This window comes from Argentina silus (genome assembly GCF_951799395.1).
Source record: "Argentina silus genome assembly, chromosome: 22".
Classification (NCBI taxonomy): Eukaryota; Metazoa; Chordata; class Actinopteri; order Argentiniformes; family Argentinidae; genus Argentina; species Argentina silus.
The window spans coordinates 3620954-3640562 of NC_139676.1; the positions used below are offsets into that span (position 1 = coordinate 3620954).

At 43.0% G+C, this 19609-nt stretch overlaps 1 protein-coding gene across 1 annotated transcript; it reads right to left on the reverse strand.

The window, feature by feature from the left end:
* Nucleotides 1-5992: 5992 nt before the first annotated feature.
* On the reverse strand, nt 5993-19120 carry LOC310822024 (cytochrome P450 3A30-like; the record flags this gene model as incomplete). Its single annotated transcript, XM_083694313.1, has 12 exons — nt 5993-6776; nt 8020-8182; nt 8377-8603; nt 8804-8964; nt 9544-9619; nt 9719-9846; nt 10154-10302; nt 10457-10545; nt 11218-11331; nt 11466-11565; nt 11971-12001; nt 18886-19120. 12 exons carry the CDS (start codon nt 19118-19120, stop codon nt 6642-6644), a joined length of 1608 nt encoding a protein of 535 aa, XP_083550439.1. The 3' UTR covers nt 5993-6641.
* Nucleotides 19121-19609: the final 489 nt, after the last annotated feature.

Consider the following 19609-nt stretch of genomic DNA (forward strand, 5'->3'; position numbering starts at 1 on the left):
CGCAAGCATCATTTGCCCTGGACAGCCTCAATGGACTGGAGTGAGGAACCGGTGATGCGTTGGGCAGTTTTCACCACCCTCTGCAGTGCTTTCCGGTCAGATGCAGAGCAGTTGCCATACCATACTGTGACACAGTTGGTGAGGATGCTCTCAATGGTGCAGCGGTAGAAGTTCACCAGGATCGGAGGAGACAGATGGACCTTCTTTAGTCTCCACAGGAAGAAGAGACGCTGGTGAGCCTTCTTAATCAGGGTAGAGGTGTTGAGGGTCCAGGAGAGATCCTCAGAGATGTGGACACATAGAAACTTGAAGCTGGTGACTCGCTCCACCTCAGTCCCGTTGATGAGGATGGGGGTGTGTGTGCCAGCTTTTGACTTCCTGAAGTCCACAATGAGCTCTTTGGTCTTCCTGGTGTTGAGAGCCAGGTTGTTGTCGGTGCACCACACTGTCAGGTGCTGGACCTCCTCCCTGTAGGCCGACCAGTTGTTGCTGATGAGACCAATCACCGTTGTGTCGTCTGCAAACTTAACAATGGTGTTTGAGCCATGTACAGGTGTGCAGTCGTAGGTGAAGAGGGAGTAAAGGAGGGGGCTCAGCACACAGCATTGTGGAACGCCGGTGTTCAGAGTGAGGGTTGAGGAGGTGTGGTTGTGTAGCCTAACAGACTGCGGCCTGTTGGTTAGGAAGTCCAGAATCCAGTTGCAGAGGGAGGTATTGATGCCCAGTTCACTGAGTTTGGTGATCAGTTTGGAGGGGATGATGGTGTTGAAAGCTGAACTGAAGTCAATGAACAGCATTCTCACATAGGTGTTGCTATTGTCGAGGTGGGACAGGGCGGAGTGAAGTGCCGTTGAGATGGCATCCTCTGTACTCCTGTTCTGCCGGTAGGCGAATTGGAAGGGGTCCAGTGTGGGTGGTAAACAGGTCTTGAGTTGAGCTAAGACCAGCCTCTCGAAGCACTTCATGATGATGGCCGTGAGTGCAACTGGGCGGAAGTCATTTAGGCTCGCTGCAATGGAATGTTTTGGCACCGGCACAATGGATGTGGTTTTGAAGCACGTGGGGACAGCTGCTTGGGCTAGGGACAGGTTGAATATGTCAGTCCAAACCTCAGTCAGCTGCACAGCACAGGCCCTGAGGACGCGTCCGGGGATGCCTATTATCTTGAATGAATAAATGCTCAGCTTTCAAATCAAACAAATATCAATCACGGTAAAATAGATGAGAAGCCCTGAGTGGAATGAAAGGCACACCTCACATGTATATGGAAGACCGTTCCCGTCACCAAAAATTACATCTGACAAATTACATCAGATAATAAATTAACACACACCTAACAAACATTTACATGCCCATCTTGTTATCTTCAACTTTGCCTTACAAACACAAATACCCATATCATGTAAATCAATGAATCATAATATTACATGTTATTGTAAATGAAATAAAAAGTCTGGTAATCTTTATTCAATAATGCCTCGGCAGAAACTGGGTGAGTATGCATGCAACACACACACACACACACACACACACACACACACACACACACACACACACACACACACACAATGTGAGATTGACTAAAGGAGGTCTTTTAGATATGGACGGTTATCATTGAGCTATTCAGGTATATCTTCCCATTAAACCCCATGACTCATCCAGTTTAGCTTCTTTGAATGATTGTTTGGAAGATATTAGATGTTGGATGTCCCAGAACTTTTTACAACTGAATGACAGTAAATCTGAGGTAGTCATGTTTGGCCCTCCCTGCTCCACGGTAGCAACACAGGACAGTCTTGGCTGTCTGTCTGCCAATGTGAAATCTTCAGATGGAAACCTAGGGCTGATTTTTCATACTGACCTCAATTTTGAGAAACAGTTGAGTTATCAGTTGAGAAACATTTCCAAAATACAGCCTTTCTTGTCATTTGCAGATATGAAAAAGAAAAAGTCATCCATGCATTAATCTCATCTCGTTTACATTATTGCAACTCCCTCTATTATAGTTGTGATCAGATTGTGATTGTGATCAGTCCAAGTATGTCCAGAGGTCCAACTGTGATTGTTTGAGCTACTTGAAATCTGGGGTGATGCTTGAGAGCTGGAATTATTTGTCTCAGTATTTTCTTTTAAATCTCTTCTTAAAACTCATTTTATAGACTAGCCTTTCATTGATGCTACCCTTATTCTTTTTAATATGTTGTGTTTTACTGTTTCTACTTATAAATATTTTGTTTTAAAATATATTCTGTATTATCTATTTGTAAAGCACTTTGTAACACTGTTTTGAAAAGGTACTATAAAGTTTACAATTAATATTATTATTATTATTATTATTCAGCCAGTAATGAAGGTTGAGGAGGGCCTGATGCAAAATGCACATTGGATTCAAGTGATACAGATTGCCTAAAGGTATCTCATAATTCTGACTTACTGTCTCATAACTCATAGTCAGATGTCATTGTTTTAGTGGCGGGAACGGGCTTCCAAACATGTTCTTGCCCAGGCATCGCAGCGAGAAGCCGCACATCACATAGGTTATCTGATGGTGTCTCCGCGATATGAAACTTGAGTGGCCCATGTTGATGTCCACTGAACCGTGCAAAAAGTTCAGGCCAACTGTCACTCTGGCGCATGACAAACTCAAAGTCCCGGCCCTCGAGTCTGGCGAGGGCCCGAGGTGGGGACGTGAGACGCACGGGATGTATTCCGCCCCAGCCCACCACCGAGGAGCTCGAGATGGCGAAGGATGGCGGGTAGGCGTGTGAGGTCACCCCGATGCGCACAGGGCTGCACGGAGCGGACTGCAGAGCCAGCAGGGCTCGAGCTCCGGTGTCGTCCCTATAGTCTGCCATCTTCTCTTGGATGAACACACACACTTCTCACACACACACAGGGCGCTGTAACGTGAGGGGCTTTCGGCCAGGGCACTCGCTCGCTCCGTTGCTGTCGGAGAGTCAGAGACAACATGGATTCTAGCCGCTACGGAGACCCGGGATGGAATAATTGGTCAGGGAATGGGACTTTTCCCAATTTGGCCTATCTAATGAGCCAGACAAAGTTTCCGAATACAATATAGATAAATACCACAACAATTACATAAAGGTGTTGAGTAACTGTTGTTAGATTTTTAGACGCCTCATCCAAACACTGTAACAACAACCATATTCTAATTATATGGTAATAACCAGGATTACTATATTGATGTTGGTGACAGAGCTTTGGGCTGTCAAAAAGACCTACATTAGCTAAGTGTAGATGTATGTTAAATAGGCCTACTTCTAGATACTGAGGCCTATCTATCGAAAACTGTTTCCAGCTGAAGAATGCCCTTGGGCCAGGAAGGGTTAATAAAGGGTTCCTGGAACCGGATGACACATGCGTGACATGTGGCATTTTATTTGTAAGGTGCACTTTGCGTTGTGTGAATGACATGAACTGGCCGACCAAGTTGCTCTCCACTCTGTGTTTCTGTGTTTATAAACACAGAAAGTACAAGAGAGCCCAAAAGCTTGGATAGTGGATCTGTACTTCTGGAAGAGGGAACAGCAACTGTGGAGGACAGAGCTGTGTGTACTAACCCGAATGTACACATGAGGGTGATGTTGAGTTTAAAACGGTTGACCCAATGAGTTGACAGAAGAAATTAAAAAAAGGAATTAAAAGATGACACATAACCTACATGCACACAGCACACCTAGCCCAAACACATTCATGAAGCACATCCAAACAATTTATTAGGAACACCTGTACACCTTCTCATTCTGGAGGTGGTGTAATGGTGTGGGGAATGTTTTCTTGGCACACTTTGGGCCCGTTAATACCAATCAATCATCACTTGAATGCTACAACCTATTTGAGTATTGTTGCTGACCATATGCATCCCTTCATGGCCACAATTTACCCATCTTCTAATGGCTACTTCCAGCATGATAATGCACCATGTCACAAACTGGTTTCATGAACATGACAATGAGTTCAGTGTTCTTCAGTGGCCTTCCCAGTTACCGGATCTGAGTCCAATAGAACACCTTTGGGATGTGGTAGAACGGGAGATTCACAGTTTCAAAGTGCACCTGAAAAATCTGCAGGAATTGCGTGATGCAATCATGTCATCATGGACCAGAATCTCAAAGGAATGTTTCCAACAACTTTTGGAATCAATGCCACAAAGAATTGAGGCTGTTTTGAGAGCAAAGGACCCAGTATTAGTATAGTGTTCCTAATAAAGAGCAAAGGGAGGCCCTACTCAGTATTTGTATAGTGTTCCTAATAGAGAGCAAAGGAAGGCCCTACCCAGTATTAGTATAGTGTTCCTAATAAAGAGTAAAGGGAGGCCCTACTCAGTATTTGTATAGTGTTCCTAATAGAGAGCAAAGGAAGGCCCTACCCAGTATTAGCATAGTGTTCCTAATAAAGTGTTAAGTAAGTGTATACCATACATGCAGCACACAATACGAAAACACAGTCAGTTAAATGCAGATACTTTTCCAGTTTTTTTCTTAAAACCTATTTCTAAGACTAATTGTTAGGCTGTTCCTGAGACAGAGTGCTTAAAAGCCGTCTTAGTTCTAACACTAGAAACGACAAGGAGGCCAGTTCCAGATGATCTCAGGGCCCTTGAGGCTTTATAGTTTACAAGGAGATCTTTCAGTTATGCAGGCGCTAGGCCGTTAAGAGATTTAAAAACCAAGAGGATAATCTTCCTATCAATTTTCGAGCTAACTGGGAGCCAGTGTAGTGACTTTAAAACCAGTGTAATGTGTTCTATCTTTCTTGTCCTGATTAAAACCTGTGCAGCTGCATTCTGTATAAGCTGCAGAGGACCAGGAAAAAGGGCATTGCAATAGTCTAGTCTGCCTATGATAACAGCATGCACCAGTTTCGCTGCCTATGAAATGAAACCCTTCACTTTTGTTTTTTAAATGATAAAAGGCTGATTTAGTCACATTGCGAACATGGGCTTCAAAATTGAGATCAGCATCAAAGAGGACCCCCTAGGTTTTTTTTTTACTTGATTTTTGCTCTTAAGGTGCAAAGAGTCTAAGTAGATTTGTTCTCTCTGAGCCTTACCTCCTTAAACTAGAATCTCAGTTTTTTCTGTGATAAATTGTAAAAAGTTGTGGGACTATGGTAAATTTAAAGACAATATAAGGGTTAGTAATCCCACACCTAGCGAAGAGATCACAGGAAAACAGATGGTCCTAGAACATTTGGAGAAGGCAGTAAAAGAGGGGTAAGGTCAGAGTGAGGGGTTGGCTAGAGGGGAAGAAAACAAAGGATCAAAGCTGCAGAAACAGGACAGAGTAATTAAAAGATAGGGTAAATTAGTGATAAACAAAGTTGTAAACAGCCAGGACAAAAGGCTTTTGAATCACAATAAGGGTGGGCGAATCACATTTAAACCACAGACCAAGGTATTCAAATGAAGAGAAATGACCAAGATCGGTTTGTTTACAGTTTAGGCGATCAATATGGATACTTGCCAATCCACCTCCTCTCCTGTTTTGCCTTGCTACCTGGGAAGAGCTATAACCTGGAGGAGAAGCCTCGACAAGAGTAATCCCCCCCATCTGATCTAAGCCATGTTTCAGTCAAAAATATATTTAGCCTAATGTTTGTGATCTTGTCGTTAAAGAAGGCACCAAATGCCTCATTCCAAAATGCCACATTTAGCTGCGGAAAAAAACTCACGAGAGGTTGTAGGTGGGGGATTTATCAGGCGATCAATGGTAGAAAAAAGAACTTTAGCATCATTCTTGTGGATGTCAATAACATGAGAGAGAAATGATTGTCGGGCCTGCTTAATCTCTCTGCTGTAGCAACTAAGACTGTCTTTATCAATATCTAAGTGTATCTGGAGTAGTTGTTTTTCTCCATTCTTGGAGTCTTTGTTTTTAATGGGGCAATAGTATCAATATGTTGCAATACTTTAGAGCTAAAGATTTCTACTAGAGCATCCCAGGAGGAGGACGGAGTTGGTGAATGGTGAACTAGACATAAGATTTATAAAGGCTTTAGCAGCATTGGCATTTAGGTAACGCTTTTTGAGTCACTTCAAAAAACACAGACAAGTGATCAGAAATGGCAACATCAATAATAGGAGTAACATTAGTGTCAGGATCCTTGGTAATAACCAAGTCGAAGACCTATGATCATGTACCAATGTTGTTGTGTGTTTGTATTTAATTATGGATTAATTATAGAACACTGCTCCCAGAATCCTATCTGAACATACAAACCACCATCACATTGGTACTGCTAGGAAATGGCAAAAGAGTATAACAACTAACTTTTGCTTTATATAACATCTAAAATCTTATCTTTTATAGTGAGAGAATGATAAATTTGACTATCAATTAAAGTAGAGTTGACATGATAGTAGATGACAGATTCCCATAGGCTATGCTATAATACCCAATACATTGGTATTGGTACATTCACAAAATTGTATTTACATTTGAGTTGTTTTTTATGAGTGTATATGATTATTAAAGGGACCGACTACCAGTACTACTACTGGTACAACAACACCATCTCTCTACAAACACTGTCATAATCTGGATGTACAGTAATAGACAGTCAGATACAATGTGACATGAGAGCAGCAGCAGTAGCAGTAGAAGCAGAGCAGGTCCTGATCACTGGCTCTCTGCTTTGAGCGAGTTGATGTTGGACTCCTGGCAGGCGGCTGATGGAGTTGAGCGAGGCACCATCTTGAGTTGAATGGGCCTCTTGGGCATCAGAAGACCTTGGCTCTCCAAGTGAATGGGGATCTGGTGAGAGGTGACACACAGTTAGAGTAGGAAGGAACAAGTTAAACAGATTTCAGCACAACACTATGAATGTTACTGAGTACTGTGTAATTGTGACCCTACCCCTTCCCCTATTTCTTATTATTAAATACGCCTTCGGGCTATACACCTCTACCCTCTCTGTGTGCCGTCATTTGGTTCTTCAGACGTTCCTACGTAACAGAATGACCTTGCCAAATGTCGGAACCAGACGGTGAGGGGGGGGGGGGGGGGGGGGGGGGGGGGGGGGGAGTACTGCTACGGTCCCTCCTCCTAACCGACCCTCTGGCACCACCTTGAGGCCCCAGCGATCATCGCTGGAGCATCCAGCTCCCAGTCGGCAGCGCACCTGTTCCCTATCTCCAATCAGCGCACCTGCAACCCATCGCCAATCACCTATCTATAAGAACCCTTCCCGGTCTTCACTCCAGATCGTACTGTGACTCATGGTAACTTTCTACGGGAACCGCAGACGCTTCAGCCCTCCTAAGTATCCATCCTTGTGTCTTGTTCTCCTGTGTCCCTCCAGAACCCTCATCTTCCTTGGACCCCTCCTCGTCTATCCATTCCACGGACCTAGCCCCTACCCGTACCTCGACCCCCAACCCCTCTCAACTACGTGACCTCCTGCTAACGACCCCTGGACCGGACCCCGACGACCCCCTTGAATTCTCTTTCTCTCCCCTACCCCTTCCCCTATTTCTTATTATTAAATACGCCTTCGGGCTATGCACCTCTACCCTCTCTGTGTGCCGTCATTTGGTTCTTCAGACGTTCCTACATAACAGTGGCTTTGAGAAGGAATGCTAGATCAATTACATGTTATGCAGGATAAAGAGTTTCATCATGGATTTATTTATCATATCTGTCTCTCTTGATCTGTCTCTCCTAAAGTGAAGCATACACTCATAAAGCTGTCTCATTGATGTGATTTACTGCAAGAAATATATAAAAGGTGCTACATAGATTAGTTGATCACTTTTTTTTTTTTTTCTTAAAAAAAAATTTGAACAACGAAATAACACAGTTTGTGATGGACGGGGATTCAAACTCGGGTCTAACATGTGAAAGCGTCAAGAAGACATCCTCAAGGTCTGAGGGCGTCACTTTTATGTCTTAGGCTTCCTCATCACATGACCTCACCTCCGCTACATATATAAAAACGCAACAAAGTCATTGGTACAAAAAATAACATTATAATCATTCTATTATTATTTTATCTCACCTCTGTCTCTTTGCAGACAGTGAAGTTGAACTTCTGTAGAATCTCCACTATCGCCAGTTTTATCAGCAGCAGAGCGAATCGCATCCCGATACAGTTCCGTGGGCCCACCCCGAACGGCATGTAGGTGTACGGGTCGATGTTGTCCTTGTTCTCCTTACTGAACCTGCACACAGAGAGGAGGAGGGGGAGGAGGGGGAAAAGAACATAGAAATGACATCAAAGTATTATGATAGTTATACATTGTTGATGAAACGTGTTTGTGTATGGTTGCGTTGTACAAAGGTGTGTTTAAGGGTTGTTGTGGAACACTGCTGTTGTTGTTGCGGTTGGTGTTGTGGTTCAGATGTGGTCCACTACCTCTCTGGTTTGAACTCCTCTGGGTCTTCCCACAGGCTGGGGTCGTGGTGCAAGGTCCAGGTGGGTATCGAGACAATCATACCCTTGGAGATTCTGATGCCACTGATGTCGACGGTTTTCTTGGCGACCCTTTCAAGTCGCGGGGCGATGGGGTACAACCTGAGAGACTCGTTGATCACGCTGTCCAGATAGTCCATCTGTATCAGAGCCTCGTACTGGACAGGAGCCTGCACGGGGATGTTACACTCACATTAGCACACTGCAAAATACTGTTACCTATCTATTTCCTGTACCAAAGCAATAGTAATAGATAGGAGTGTGCCATGCACAGGGGTTACACACACACACCAGTACCCTTCAAAATACTGTGTCACCATCATACGTCCTGTATCATATGAATATGAATAGGAGTCTGCAGAGGGGTTACCTTGTTGGGGAACACTGTGTCTATCTCCTCCTGCAACTTTGTCATGATGTGAGGGTTGGTTGCCAGATTGTAGGCCAGGAAGGACAGGGAGCTACTAGTGGTCTCATAGCCAGCAAAGATGAACATCATTGCCTGAGACAAGATCTCATGATCACTCAATCCTATGAAGAGATGGAGAGAGGGTAAAAAAGACAGGGAGGGTGAGGTAAAGGGAGAGAGATAGTCCCATACAAATACAGTATATCCAGTGTGGTTGTAGGTATGTGTTAGGATGAATTTTAGTTGGGGGCAAACTATTTACGACTCTATTGTAATACTAACCAGGTGTGGAACATAGCCTAAAGGTTCCCCAACCTCCAGACTTACTGGCACCATGCCACATACGGTATGGGGAGGCTTACAGAGAGTTGTTGTCTTCCTGTATAAATAGGAGCGAAACCCCCATTTCGTTTCTCTCTGATGGGAAATATACATTGACCGTGTATCTTCCATTGTGAGCCCAGATCAATCTAAATTAAACCATCCTGATTCAACTTCGTGGCTCTCATGTGGAAATATGCACTGACCATGTATTTTCCATTGTGAGCCCAGATCGATCTGAATTAAACTATCCTGATCCAACTCTTCGGCGTATCTACTTTATTAACATCACCGGTGACTGCATTCTTCAACATCCGAAAAACATCATTACAGTATGGATGTGTGTTTGACGCAGGTGTGCGTGTGTTTGAGGCAGGCACCTTTACTCTGCTCCTCTCCCTTTGAGTTGTTGCCTTTCTGGGAGTCCATCATCAGCTGCAGGAAATCCACCCGACTCTGGAAGCAGCCAGACGTCAGATCAAATCACATGAGAACAACCAAATCCCACTTTACACTGGATGAAGATAGAAAATTTGGTCAATTCTATCTACACACCTTCATGGTGCTAGTCTCGCGATTAGACTTGATCTTCTGAATGGAAGCGTAGAAGAAATCTGTGACCGAGGCAGGGAATAAGGACACCTCCATCTTTTCCATCACAGGAGCCATGAAAGGGAAGAATACTGGATGGACAGGAAATGCCACAGTTACAAACAGGAACCAGGAAATACAAACAGAAACAGGAAATACCACGATAAGTGACTCCAATCCTACCCAATGCACAGAAATAACTCCTAGGCCCTATCCCTAGATACTGTGTCCAATCCACTCTGATCTACAAGTGTCTAGCATTTAGGAACTAGGGGTTGGTTCTGGTCAGGGCCAGACCACTGGAAGTGTGGTTTATGTCAAACTAATCAATGAAATCGATAGCTTCATTTATTAAGCACTAAATACATTTGACTCAAAGCTATATGGGGGCAGTTGTACCGATTATGAGGAGCAGCGGGTTGAGAAAGTCAAACTTGAGCATTTTCTTGATGTTGCTCACAAACGGGTCGGAGGGGTTCTGGAGGGAGTCGATGTCAACACTGAATGAAGTGCTGACGACCACATCCATACTGTACGGTCCAAAGAATCTGGAACACAACCACACAATCTCTGACCACCAGAACCACAACCACACAATCTCTGACCACCAGAACCACAACCACAAAATGAAAGGGGTAGTTCACTAAAAATTATCTCATCTTTAGAGAAAGAGCGGTTGTGGACTCAGAGAGAAATACTCACTCCTTTAGCTCAATGGGCTCATCTTTATCTGACTTCTTCTTCATACTGCTGACCAGGTTACCAGAGTGCTGCTTCATGATCCCGAACATCTGTGGTGGGAAAGATTCATATCATATTTGAAACATGGATTAATATAAAGTTTATATAGCCTGAGAATATGGATTTATACAGGATACATTATTTATTGATACTGTCGTCTAGGAATAAGTGACTCCAAATATGAAACATTATTCTATATTCTATACAAGGAAATTTGTTTTGGACAATGCAATGGAGTTGTTAGTCATTAATGTACTTTGTTGTTGAAATGTATGAAGTTTACATTTCATAATTGAAATAATTACATAATTGAAGTTCAGGCACTAAGACACCAAGTTAAATGGCGCAGCTGTACGTCAGGTGATGGACAGCTGATCTCACACATGCAAAACACATCACATGTTCATTGACAAGACACTCCACCATGGTTAAACAGCGTTACACCACTGGCGATGAGAGTTATACTTATGGGTCATCCCAGCCACCGCCCCAGCCTCCACCCCCTCGGTCGCTCTGTATTTCACCTACCTACAGGGGGGGTTGAGGAGTTATGGGCTCCCTGCCTAATATTATTGTATTTTATGTTCTTCAACTTCAGGCTGGGAGCTTTACGGAGCAGAGCCATCCAATTATGCCAAACCTAATGTACTACCATTTAATTAAACAATATTAAACCGACGAACAGAGCGAATAAAAGAAGGAGGGGAGAGATGGAGCTGTACTTCTTTGAGCCGTCCACTGGTGAAGGAGGGAGACAGGATACTGCGGATCCGTCTCCATGTATCGTCCTCGGCGATACTCACTGCGTCAAACAGAGGCCCGTTGAGACGGAAATTCTAGAATGGCAATAATGGTAAAATTATGGTAAAAACCTAATATTAATAATGCTTTAATAACATGATATTATCAATTTAAGAAGCCTTTATGTTTTTTCCCCCCATACAACAATGACTTAAAGTTAGCGTATTACCCTCCTGTTAGTGAAAAGGGAGTAGCATTCCTTGATGAGGATGGTTTTGATCATGGCTGTGTCCCTGATACACAGGACAGGCTGACGACCATCATAGGTCCTACAGACCAGCAAAAACAAAAATAGTTAGATAGTTAGATAGATAGATAGATAGATAGATAGATAGATAGATAGATATAGATACAGTAGACAGACAGACAGACAGACACAGACCTATCACAGATCTATACTCTTAGAAAAAAAGGTGCTGTCCCTGTGGGAGAACCCTTTGAAAAACCTATTAGCTTCCGTGTAGAAGCTATTTAGGTTCCATGTTGAACCCTTTTAGGTTCCTGTTCCACAGAAGGTTATAAATGGAACCCATAAGAGTCCTTCACATGGTTCTCCAACAGGGGGAACCAAAGAATCCTTTCAGAACCCTTTTTTCGAAGAGCATAAACTGTAGACCAGGAGAGATCAGTATACCCATAGTTAGCAATAACAAGGATCAGTTCAGCAGACTCACCCCCACAGGTTCCCATACTTCTGGAAGCATTCTGTGTCAAAAACGTGCATACCCTGAGAACCCAAAAAAAACAGCCTATTCATGAATGCTTGTTGCTGTGAACTTGATCTGTGGCGAGTCTATGAATGAGTTGAACTAGCTTCAGCCTAAAAATGACAAGTGTGCAGGATTTTAATGGCCATTCACCAGATTACATTTTTTTTTCTTTCTTTTTTTCTTTAAAGTTCAAGTTCAAAAGCTTTACTGCCTTTTTTTTAAGGTAAAAAAGAAAGAAAATTCAGCTTCCAAGGCTTTCAACACAACACAACAGCACATTCCCTATGCCATATCTTACAAAATTATGTGGATACATCTACAAGGTAATGGTTAATGGGCTTAATCTTTACAAACCTTCTTATACTCCATCAACGTCCCTAAGAAAGGGATGGGTTTGGGACCAGGGATGCCCATTTTTTTGAATATTCCATATGGCCAGTACCCATACCTGGTCACAACAAATGCTGTCAACAATAATAATCAACAATCTGACTTCTGAAATTGTTACGAGAACTAACAGTTTGAAACAAAAGCAAAACGATCAGGTCGTACAGTATCATTTAAACTGTTAGATAATAGTAATTGATAATTAGCAATATTATGTCCATTGTATATCAAGTGTTATGTCCATTGTATATCAACATAATATTCCAATTTATGTATCAATAAAAAACTGTTAATGAAAGCAGAAAACTGATTAAAGAGTTGATACTTGCTGAATATGATTAAATATCAGATATTACACACACACACACACACACACACACACACACACAAACACACACAACTAACTAAAGATATTGTTGATTAAAACTCCTTACACTACGATTAGGGTGATGAGTAAGGCAAGGAGAGTCCATGTCTCGGTGGAGAAGTACTGAAGGTAACCCATCTTTGATCTGGTTCAGCCACCTCTGAGCACGCTTGGACTTGCCTGCTGAAGGGATTTTTATCCCGTCCTGAATGTGGTCAGGTGACACAAACAAGTGAAATAGTAAGTGAGAGGTGAAGATGATGAAGGCAAGGCTAGTGAATGATTGAAAGGATCCCTGTGCAGTGCCTCGGTGCCTCAGTGCCTCTGGTTTAAAGGGGGTGAAACAAACCAGCTTTAAATCAAATGATTAATTAGATTAGATTAGATTAGATTCAACTTTATTGTCATTGTGCAGAGTACAAGTACAGAGACAACGAAATGCAGTTAGCGTCTAACCAGAAGTGCAAAAAAGCAGAAAAGTGCAGTGTGAACAGTATATACAGGTAGTGCAGTATATGCGCAGTATAGTAGTGCAGTATAGTATAAGTAGTGCAGTGTAAGCAGTATATGAATTAGCAGTAGCATTATAAGCAGAATAAATAAAATGCAGTATGAACCGTGTAAGCAGCATACGAGCTGTATAGGCAATGCAGTATAAGCAGTATATATGTATTAATAGTAACATTAGAGTAAATAGCAGAATAAATATGGAATGCCGTATGAACAGTATAAACAGGTATGTACAGTATGTACAGATATGTGCAGTGTATTAACAGTAGTATTAAAGAAAAATATAAGGATATGTGCATTATGAACAGTATAGACAGATTATGAACAGCATAGACAGATTTGTACAGAAGAGCAGTGGTATGTAGTAAGAGCAGTGTGTACAAGTGAGGATACAGTATGTACAGTTATAGGAATACTGTAGGGTAGAGTAGTGCAATTGTCTGGGGGGGGGGGGGGGGGGCAGGCGTTGGTAGGTTGTCACCTAGGTGCAGAGTTGGAGTTCAGTAGGGTGACAGCCGCAGGGAAGAAGCTTCCTCTGAACCTGCTGGTTTGGGTGCGGAGAGACCTGTAGGGGGAGACATTGGGATAGATGGAGTGTAGCCTTGACTTTGAATAATGGAGTCTGTGAACTACCTTGAATTGTATTAGGGAGTGTCTTGCATTTATAGAGCTATGATGTATTCTCTCGAGTATTGCCTCCCAGACTTCCTCAGTTATTTCAATACCGAGTTCCTGTTCCCAGTCGGCTTTCAGTTTAACATTGGAGATCACTACGTTCGCCTGCAGAGTGTCATACAGAAAAGAGACTGAACCTTTGATGCCTGGTGTATGTCAAAGGATGCTGTCTAGTGTGTTATGTTTGGGCATTTGTTCAAAGTGTGGTAGATGGATCCTAATAAAATTCCTAACCTGAAGGTATCTAAAGAAGTGTAATGTCGGGAGAGCGTAAGTCTGTTGCAGTTGTTGGAAAGAAGCAAGGTACCCATCAACATACATGTCCCTTATTGTGGCAATATTTCTGTCCTTCCAGATGGAAAAGATTGGGTCTGCCAGTGCAGGGGGAAAGGCATGGTTGTGGCAGATTGGGCTGTCCAAGTAGACCTTAGGGAGTTTAAGGAAAGATTGGATTTGTTTCCATATCTTTAAGGAGTGAAGAATGATAGGGTTGTTTATGTAGGTTGGGATCTTTGTCCTGACTGGGTTATTGAGTATTGCAGGGAGGGAAGTACGATTGCATGTGGCTAGTTCAAGTTGGAGCCACGAGGGTCTGCTCTCATGAGTGTGGACTGTCGGCAGGCAGCTGTGCCAGTAGGAAAGTGCATTCAGATTGGCTGCCCAGTAGTACAATTTAAATTGCGGTAAACCGAAGCCACCTTCTGTTTTGGATTTATATAGATGTTTTTTAGATATTCTGGCAGTTTTGTTGTTCCAAATAAAAGATGATAAGATGGAGTCCAACTTCTTAAAATAGGAGAGGGGAATAAATACAGGGATGGATTGAAAAATGTATAAGAAACGTGGGAGGGCAACCATTTTTATGGCATTAATGCGGCCAACCAGTGAGATAGGTAATGTATTCCAAAATTCAATATTCTGCTTTAGCTGATGCATCTTGGGTTCCCAGTTACTTTTCAGGAGTTTCCCGTGTTCACGTGTGGCGATTATACCTAAAGTTTTGAATTGGTCCATTGACAATTGAAAGGGAGTGGTTTGTAGGAAACCTAAGTCTATTTTGTCTGATATGGGCATCAGTTCGCTCTTCTCCCAGTTTATCTTGTATCCAGAAAAGCTTCCAAAAGTGTCTATTAAACGTAATAATGGTGGGACGGATGTTTTAGGGTGCGACAGAAATAATGTAATGTCGTCAGCGAATAGAGACAGACTGTTAACTGTGTTGTGGATGCGAATTGGGGCAATCTCCTGATTCGCTCTAATTTGACTGGCTAGAACCTCAATGGCTAGGTTGAAGAGATAAGGTGAACAGGAGCACCCTTGGCGCACGCCTCTCTGAAGATGGAAGGGTTGCGAAACCTCACAATTAGTAATAATTGATGCTTGAGGATGAGCATATATGATTTCAATCCAGTTAATAAACCCTTTACCAAAACCAAAGTGTTTTAAGCTGGACAACATGTATTTCCATTCTATGTAATCGAAAGCTTTTTCGGCATCCAAGGCTATTACTACGGCCTCGTCTGTGTGGTTATGATACATGATGTTGAAGAGTCTGCGTAAGTTGAAATATATGTGTCGGCCCGGGACAACCAGTTTGGTCAGGATGTATTAATTTGGCTATGTATTTGCATAATCTATTTGCTAGCACTTTGCTCAACACTTTAGTCTCCATTTGGAGAAGTGATATAGGACGGTAGGATGACATTTCCAGAGGATCTCTGTCTTTCTTTAGGATCAGAGCAATGTTTGCCATGTATAGTGTATTGGGTAGCACAGAGGTTTCTTTTGAATGTATGAACATTCGTAAAAGTAATGGGGCCAGGCTTGGTAGGTATTTTTTGTAGAATTCAATGATGAACCCGTCAGGGCCAGGGGCTTTGTTATTTGGAAATTGAGAGATAGCTGTTTTAATCTCATCCAATGTTATATCGGAGTCCAATGTCTTTGCTGCTTCTTCGTCGAGTGTGGGGAGTTGGCTGTTGATCAAGAATTGGTTCACTAGGTGGGGGTCCGTTGTTTTACATTTGGATTGATATAGCTCCTCATAGAATTGTGCGAAACATTTGTTTAACTCAACCGGGTCTGTTATAGGTTTACCTTTTCTGTCCCTTATTTTATGGATAGCACGAGTGGCTTGTGTGTGTCTCAGCTGCCTTGCAAGTAAACTATGGGGTTTGTCACCCAACTCAAAGTATTTTTGTTGCGTCCTAGCAAGCAGTGCGGCTACTCTTTGTGACAAGATGGTATTGTGTTCATGTTTTAGGTTGGTGATTGACTCAAGAGTAGCATCATCTGGATGGTTCTTAAACAGATGTTCCTGAGTAGAAAGGTCTCGTTCTATATCTTTCAATCTACTGTTCTCCCTTTTCCTTTTATTAGAGGCAAATGCTATTATGTGACCTCTGATCACCGCCTTTAGGGATTCCCATAATATGGAGTCATTAACATCTCTGGTGTCATTCTCCGAGATAAAGAGGGAGATCTGTTCTTGCAAGATGGACCTTCTTTAGTCTCCTCAGGAAGAAGAGACGCTGGTGAGCCTTCTTAATCAGGGTAGAGGTGTTGAGGGTCCAGGAGAGATCCTCAGAGATGTGGACACCCAGAAACTTGAAGCTGGTGACTCGCTCCACCTCAGTCCCGTTGATGAGGATGGGGGTGTGTGTGCCAGCTTTTGACTTCCTGAAGTCCACAATGAGCTCTTTGGTCTTCCTGGTGTTGAGAGCCAGGTTGTTGTCGGTGCACCACACTGTCAGGTGCTGGACCTCCTCCCTGTAGGCCGACCAGTTGTTGCTGATGAGACCAATCACCGTTGTGTCGTCTGCAAACTTAACAATGGTGTTTGAGCCATGTACAGGTGTGCAGTCGTAGGTGAAGAGGGAGTAAAGGAGGGGGCTCAGCACACAGCATTGTGGAACGCCGGTGTTCAGAGTGAGGGTTGAGGAGGTGTGGTTGTGTAGCCTAACAGACTGCGGCCTGTTGGTTAGGAAGTCCAGAATCCAGTTGCAGAGGGAGGTATTGATGCCCAGTTCACTGAGTTTGGTGATCAGTTTGGAGGGGATGATGGTGTTGAAAGCTGAACTGAAGTCAATGAACAGCATTCTCACATAGGTGTTGCTATTGTCGAGGTGGGACAGGGCGGAGTGAAGTGCCGTTGAGATGGCATCCTCTGTACTCCTGTTCTGCCGGTAGGCGAATTGGAAGGGGTCCAGTGTGGGTGGTAAACAGGTCTTGAGTTGAGCTAAGACCAGCCTCTCGAAGCACTTCATGATGATGGGCGTGAGTGCAACTGGGCGGAAGTCATTTAGGCTCGCTGCAATGGAATGTTTTGGCACCGGCACGATGGAGGTGGTTTTGAAGCACGCGGGGACAGCTGCTTGGGCTAGGGACAGGTTGAATATGTCAGTCCAAACCTCAGTCAGCTGCACAGCACAGGCCCTGAGTACGCGTCCGGGGATGCCTATTATCTTGAATGAATAAATGCTCAGCTTTCAAATCAAACAAATATCAATCACGGTAAAATAGATGAGAAGCCCTGAGTGGAATGAAAGGCACACCTCACATGTATATGGAAGACCGTTCCCGTCACCAAAAATTACATCTGACAAATTACATCAGATAATAAATTAACACACACCTAACAAACATTTACATGCCCATCTTGTTATCTTCAACTTTGCCTTACAAACACAAATACCCATATCATGTAAATCAATGAATCATAATATTACATGTTATTGTAAATGAAATAAAAAGTCTGGTAATCTTTATTCAATAATGCCTCGGCAGAAACTGGGTGAGTATGCATGCAACACACACACACACACACACACACACACACACACACACACACACACACACACACACACACACACACACACACACACAATGTGAGATTGACTAAAGGAGGTCTTTTAGATATGGACGGTTATCATTGAGCTATTCAGGTATATCTTCCCATTAAACCCCATGACTCATCCAGTTTAGCTTCTTTGAATGATTGTTTGGAAGATATTAGATGTTGGATGTCCCAGAACTTTTTACAACTGAATGACAGTAAATCTGAGGTAGTCATGTTTGGCCCTCCCTGCTCCACGGTAGCAACACAGGACAGTCTTGGCTGTCTGTCTGCCAATGTGAAATCTTCAGATGGAAACCTAGGGCTGATTTTTCATACTGACCTCAATTTTGAGAAACAGTTGAGTTATCAGTTGAGAAACATTTCCAAAATACAGCCTTTCTTGTCATTTGCAGATATGAAAAAGAAAAAGTCATCCATGCATTAATCTCATCTCGTTTACATTATTGCAACTCCCTCTATTATAGTTGTGATCAGATTGTGATTGTGATCAGTCCAAGTATGTCCAGAGGTCCAACTGTGATTGTTTGAGCTACTTGAAATCTGGGGTGATACTTGAGAGCTGGAATTATTTGTCTCAGTTTTTGTTTTTAAATCTCTTCTTAAAACTCATTTTATAGACTAGCCTTTCATTGATGCTACCCTTATTCTTTTTAATATGTTGTGTTTTACTGTTTCTACTTATAAATATTTTGTTTTAAAATATATTCTGTATTATCTATTTGTAAAGCACTTTGTAACACTGTTTTGAAAAGGTACTATAAAGTTTACGATTAATATTATTATTATTATTATTATTATTCAGCCAGTAATGAAGGTTGAGGAGGGCCTGATGCAAAATGCACATTGGATTCAAGTGATACAGATTGCCTAAAGGTATCTCATAATTCTGACTTACTGTCTCATAACTCATAGTCAGATGTCATTGTTTTAGTGGCGGGAACGGGCTTCCAAACATGTTCTTGCCCAGGCATCGCAGCGAGAAGCCGCACATCACATAGGTTATCTGATGGTGTCTCCGCGATATGAAACTTGAGTGGCCCATGTTGATGTCCACTGAACCGTGCAAAAAGTTCAGGCCAACTGTCACTCTGGCGCATGACAAACTCAAAGTCCCGGCCCTCGAGTCTGGCGAGGGCCCGAGGTGGGGACGTGAGACGCACGGGATGTATTCCGCCCCAGCCCACCACCGAGGAGCTCGAGATGGCGAAGGATGGCGGGTAGGCGTGTGAGGTCACCCCGATGCGCACAGGGCTGCACGGAGCGGACTGCAGAGCCAGCAGGGCTCGAGCTCCGGTGTCGTCCCTATAGTCTGCCATCTTCTCTTGGATGAACACACACACTTCTCACACACACACAGGGCGCTGTAACGTGAGGGGCTTTCGGCCAGGGCACTCGCTCGCTCCGTTGCTGTCGGAGAGTCAGAGACAACATGGATTCTAGCCGCTACGGAGACCCGGGATGGAATAATTGGTCAGGGAATGGGACTTTTCCCAATTTGGCCTATCTAATGAGCCAGACAAAGTTTCCGAATACAATATAGATAAATACCACAACAATTACATAAAGGTGTTGAGTAACTGTTGTTAGATTTTTAGACGCCTCATCCAAACACTGTAACAACAACCATATTCTAATTATATGGTAATAACCAGGATTACTATATTGATGTTGGTGACAGAGCTTTGGGCTGTCAAAAAGACCTACATTAGCTAAGTGTAGATGTATGTTAAATAGGCCTACTTCTAGATACTGAGGCCTATCTATCGAAAACTGTTTCCAGCTGAAGAATGCCCTTGGGCCAGGAA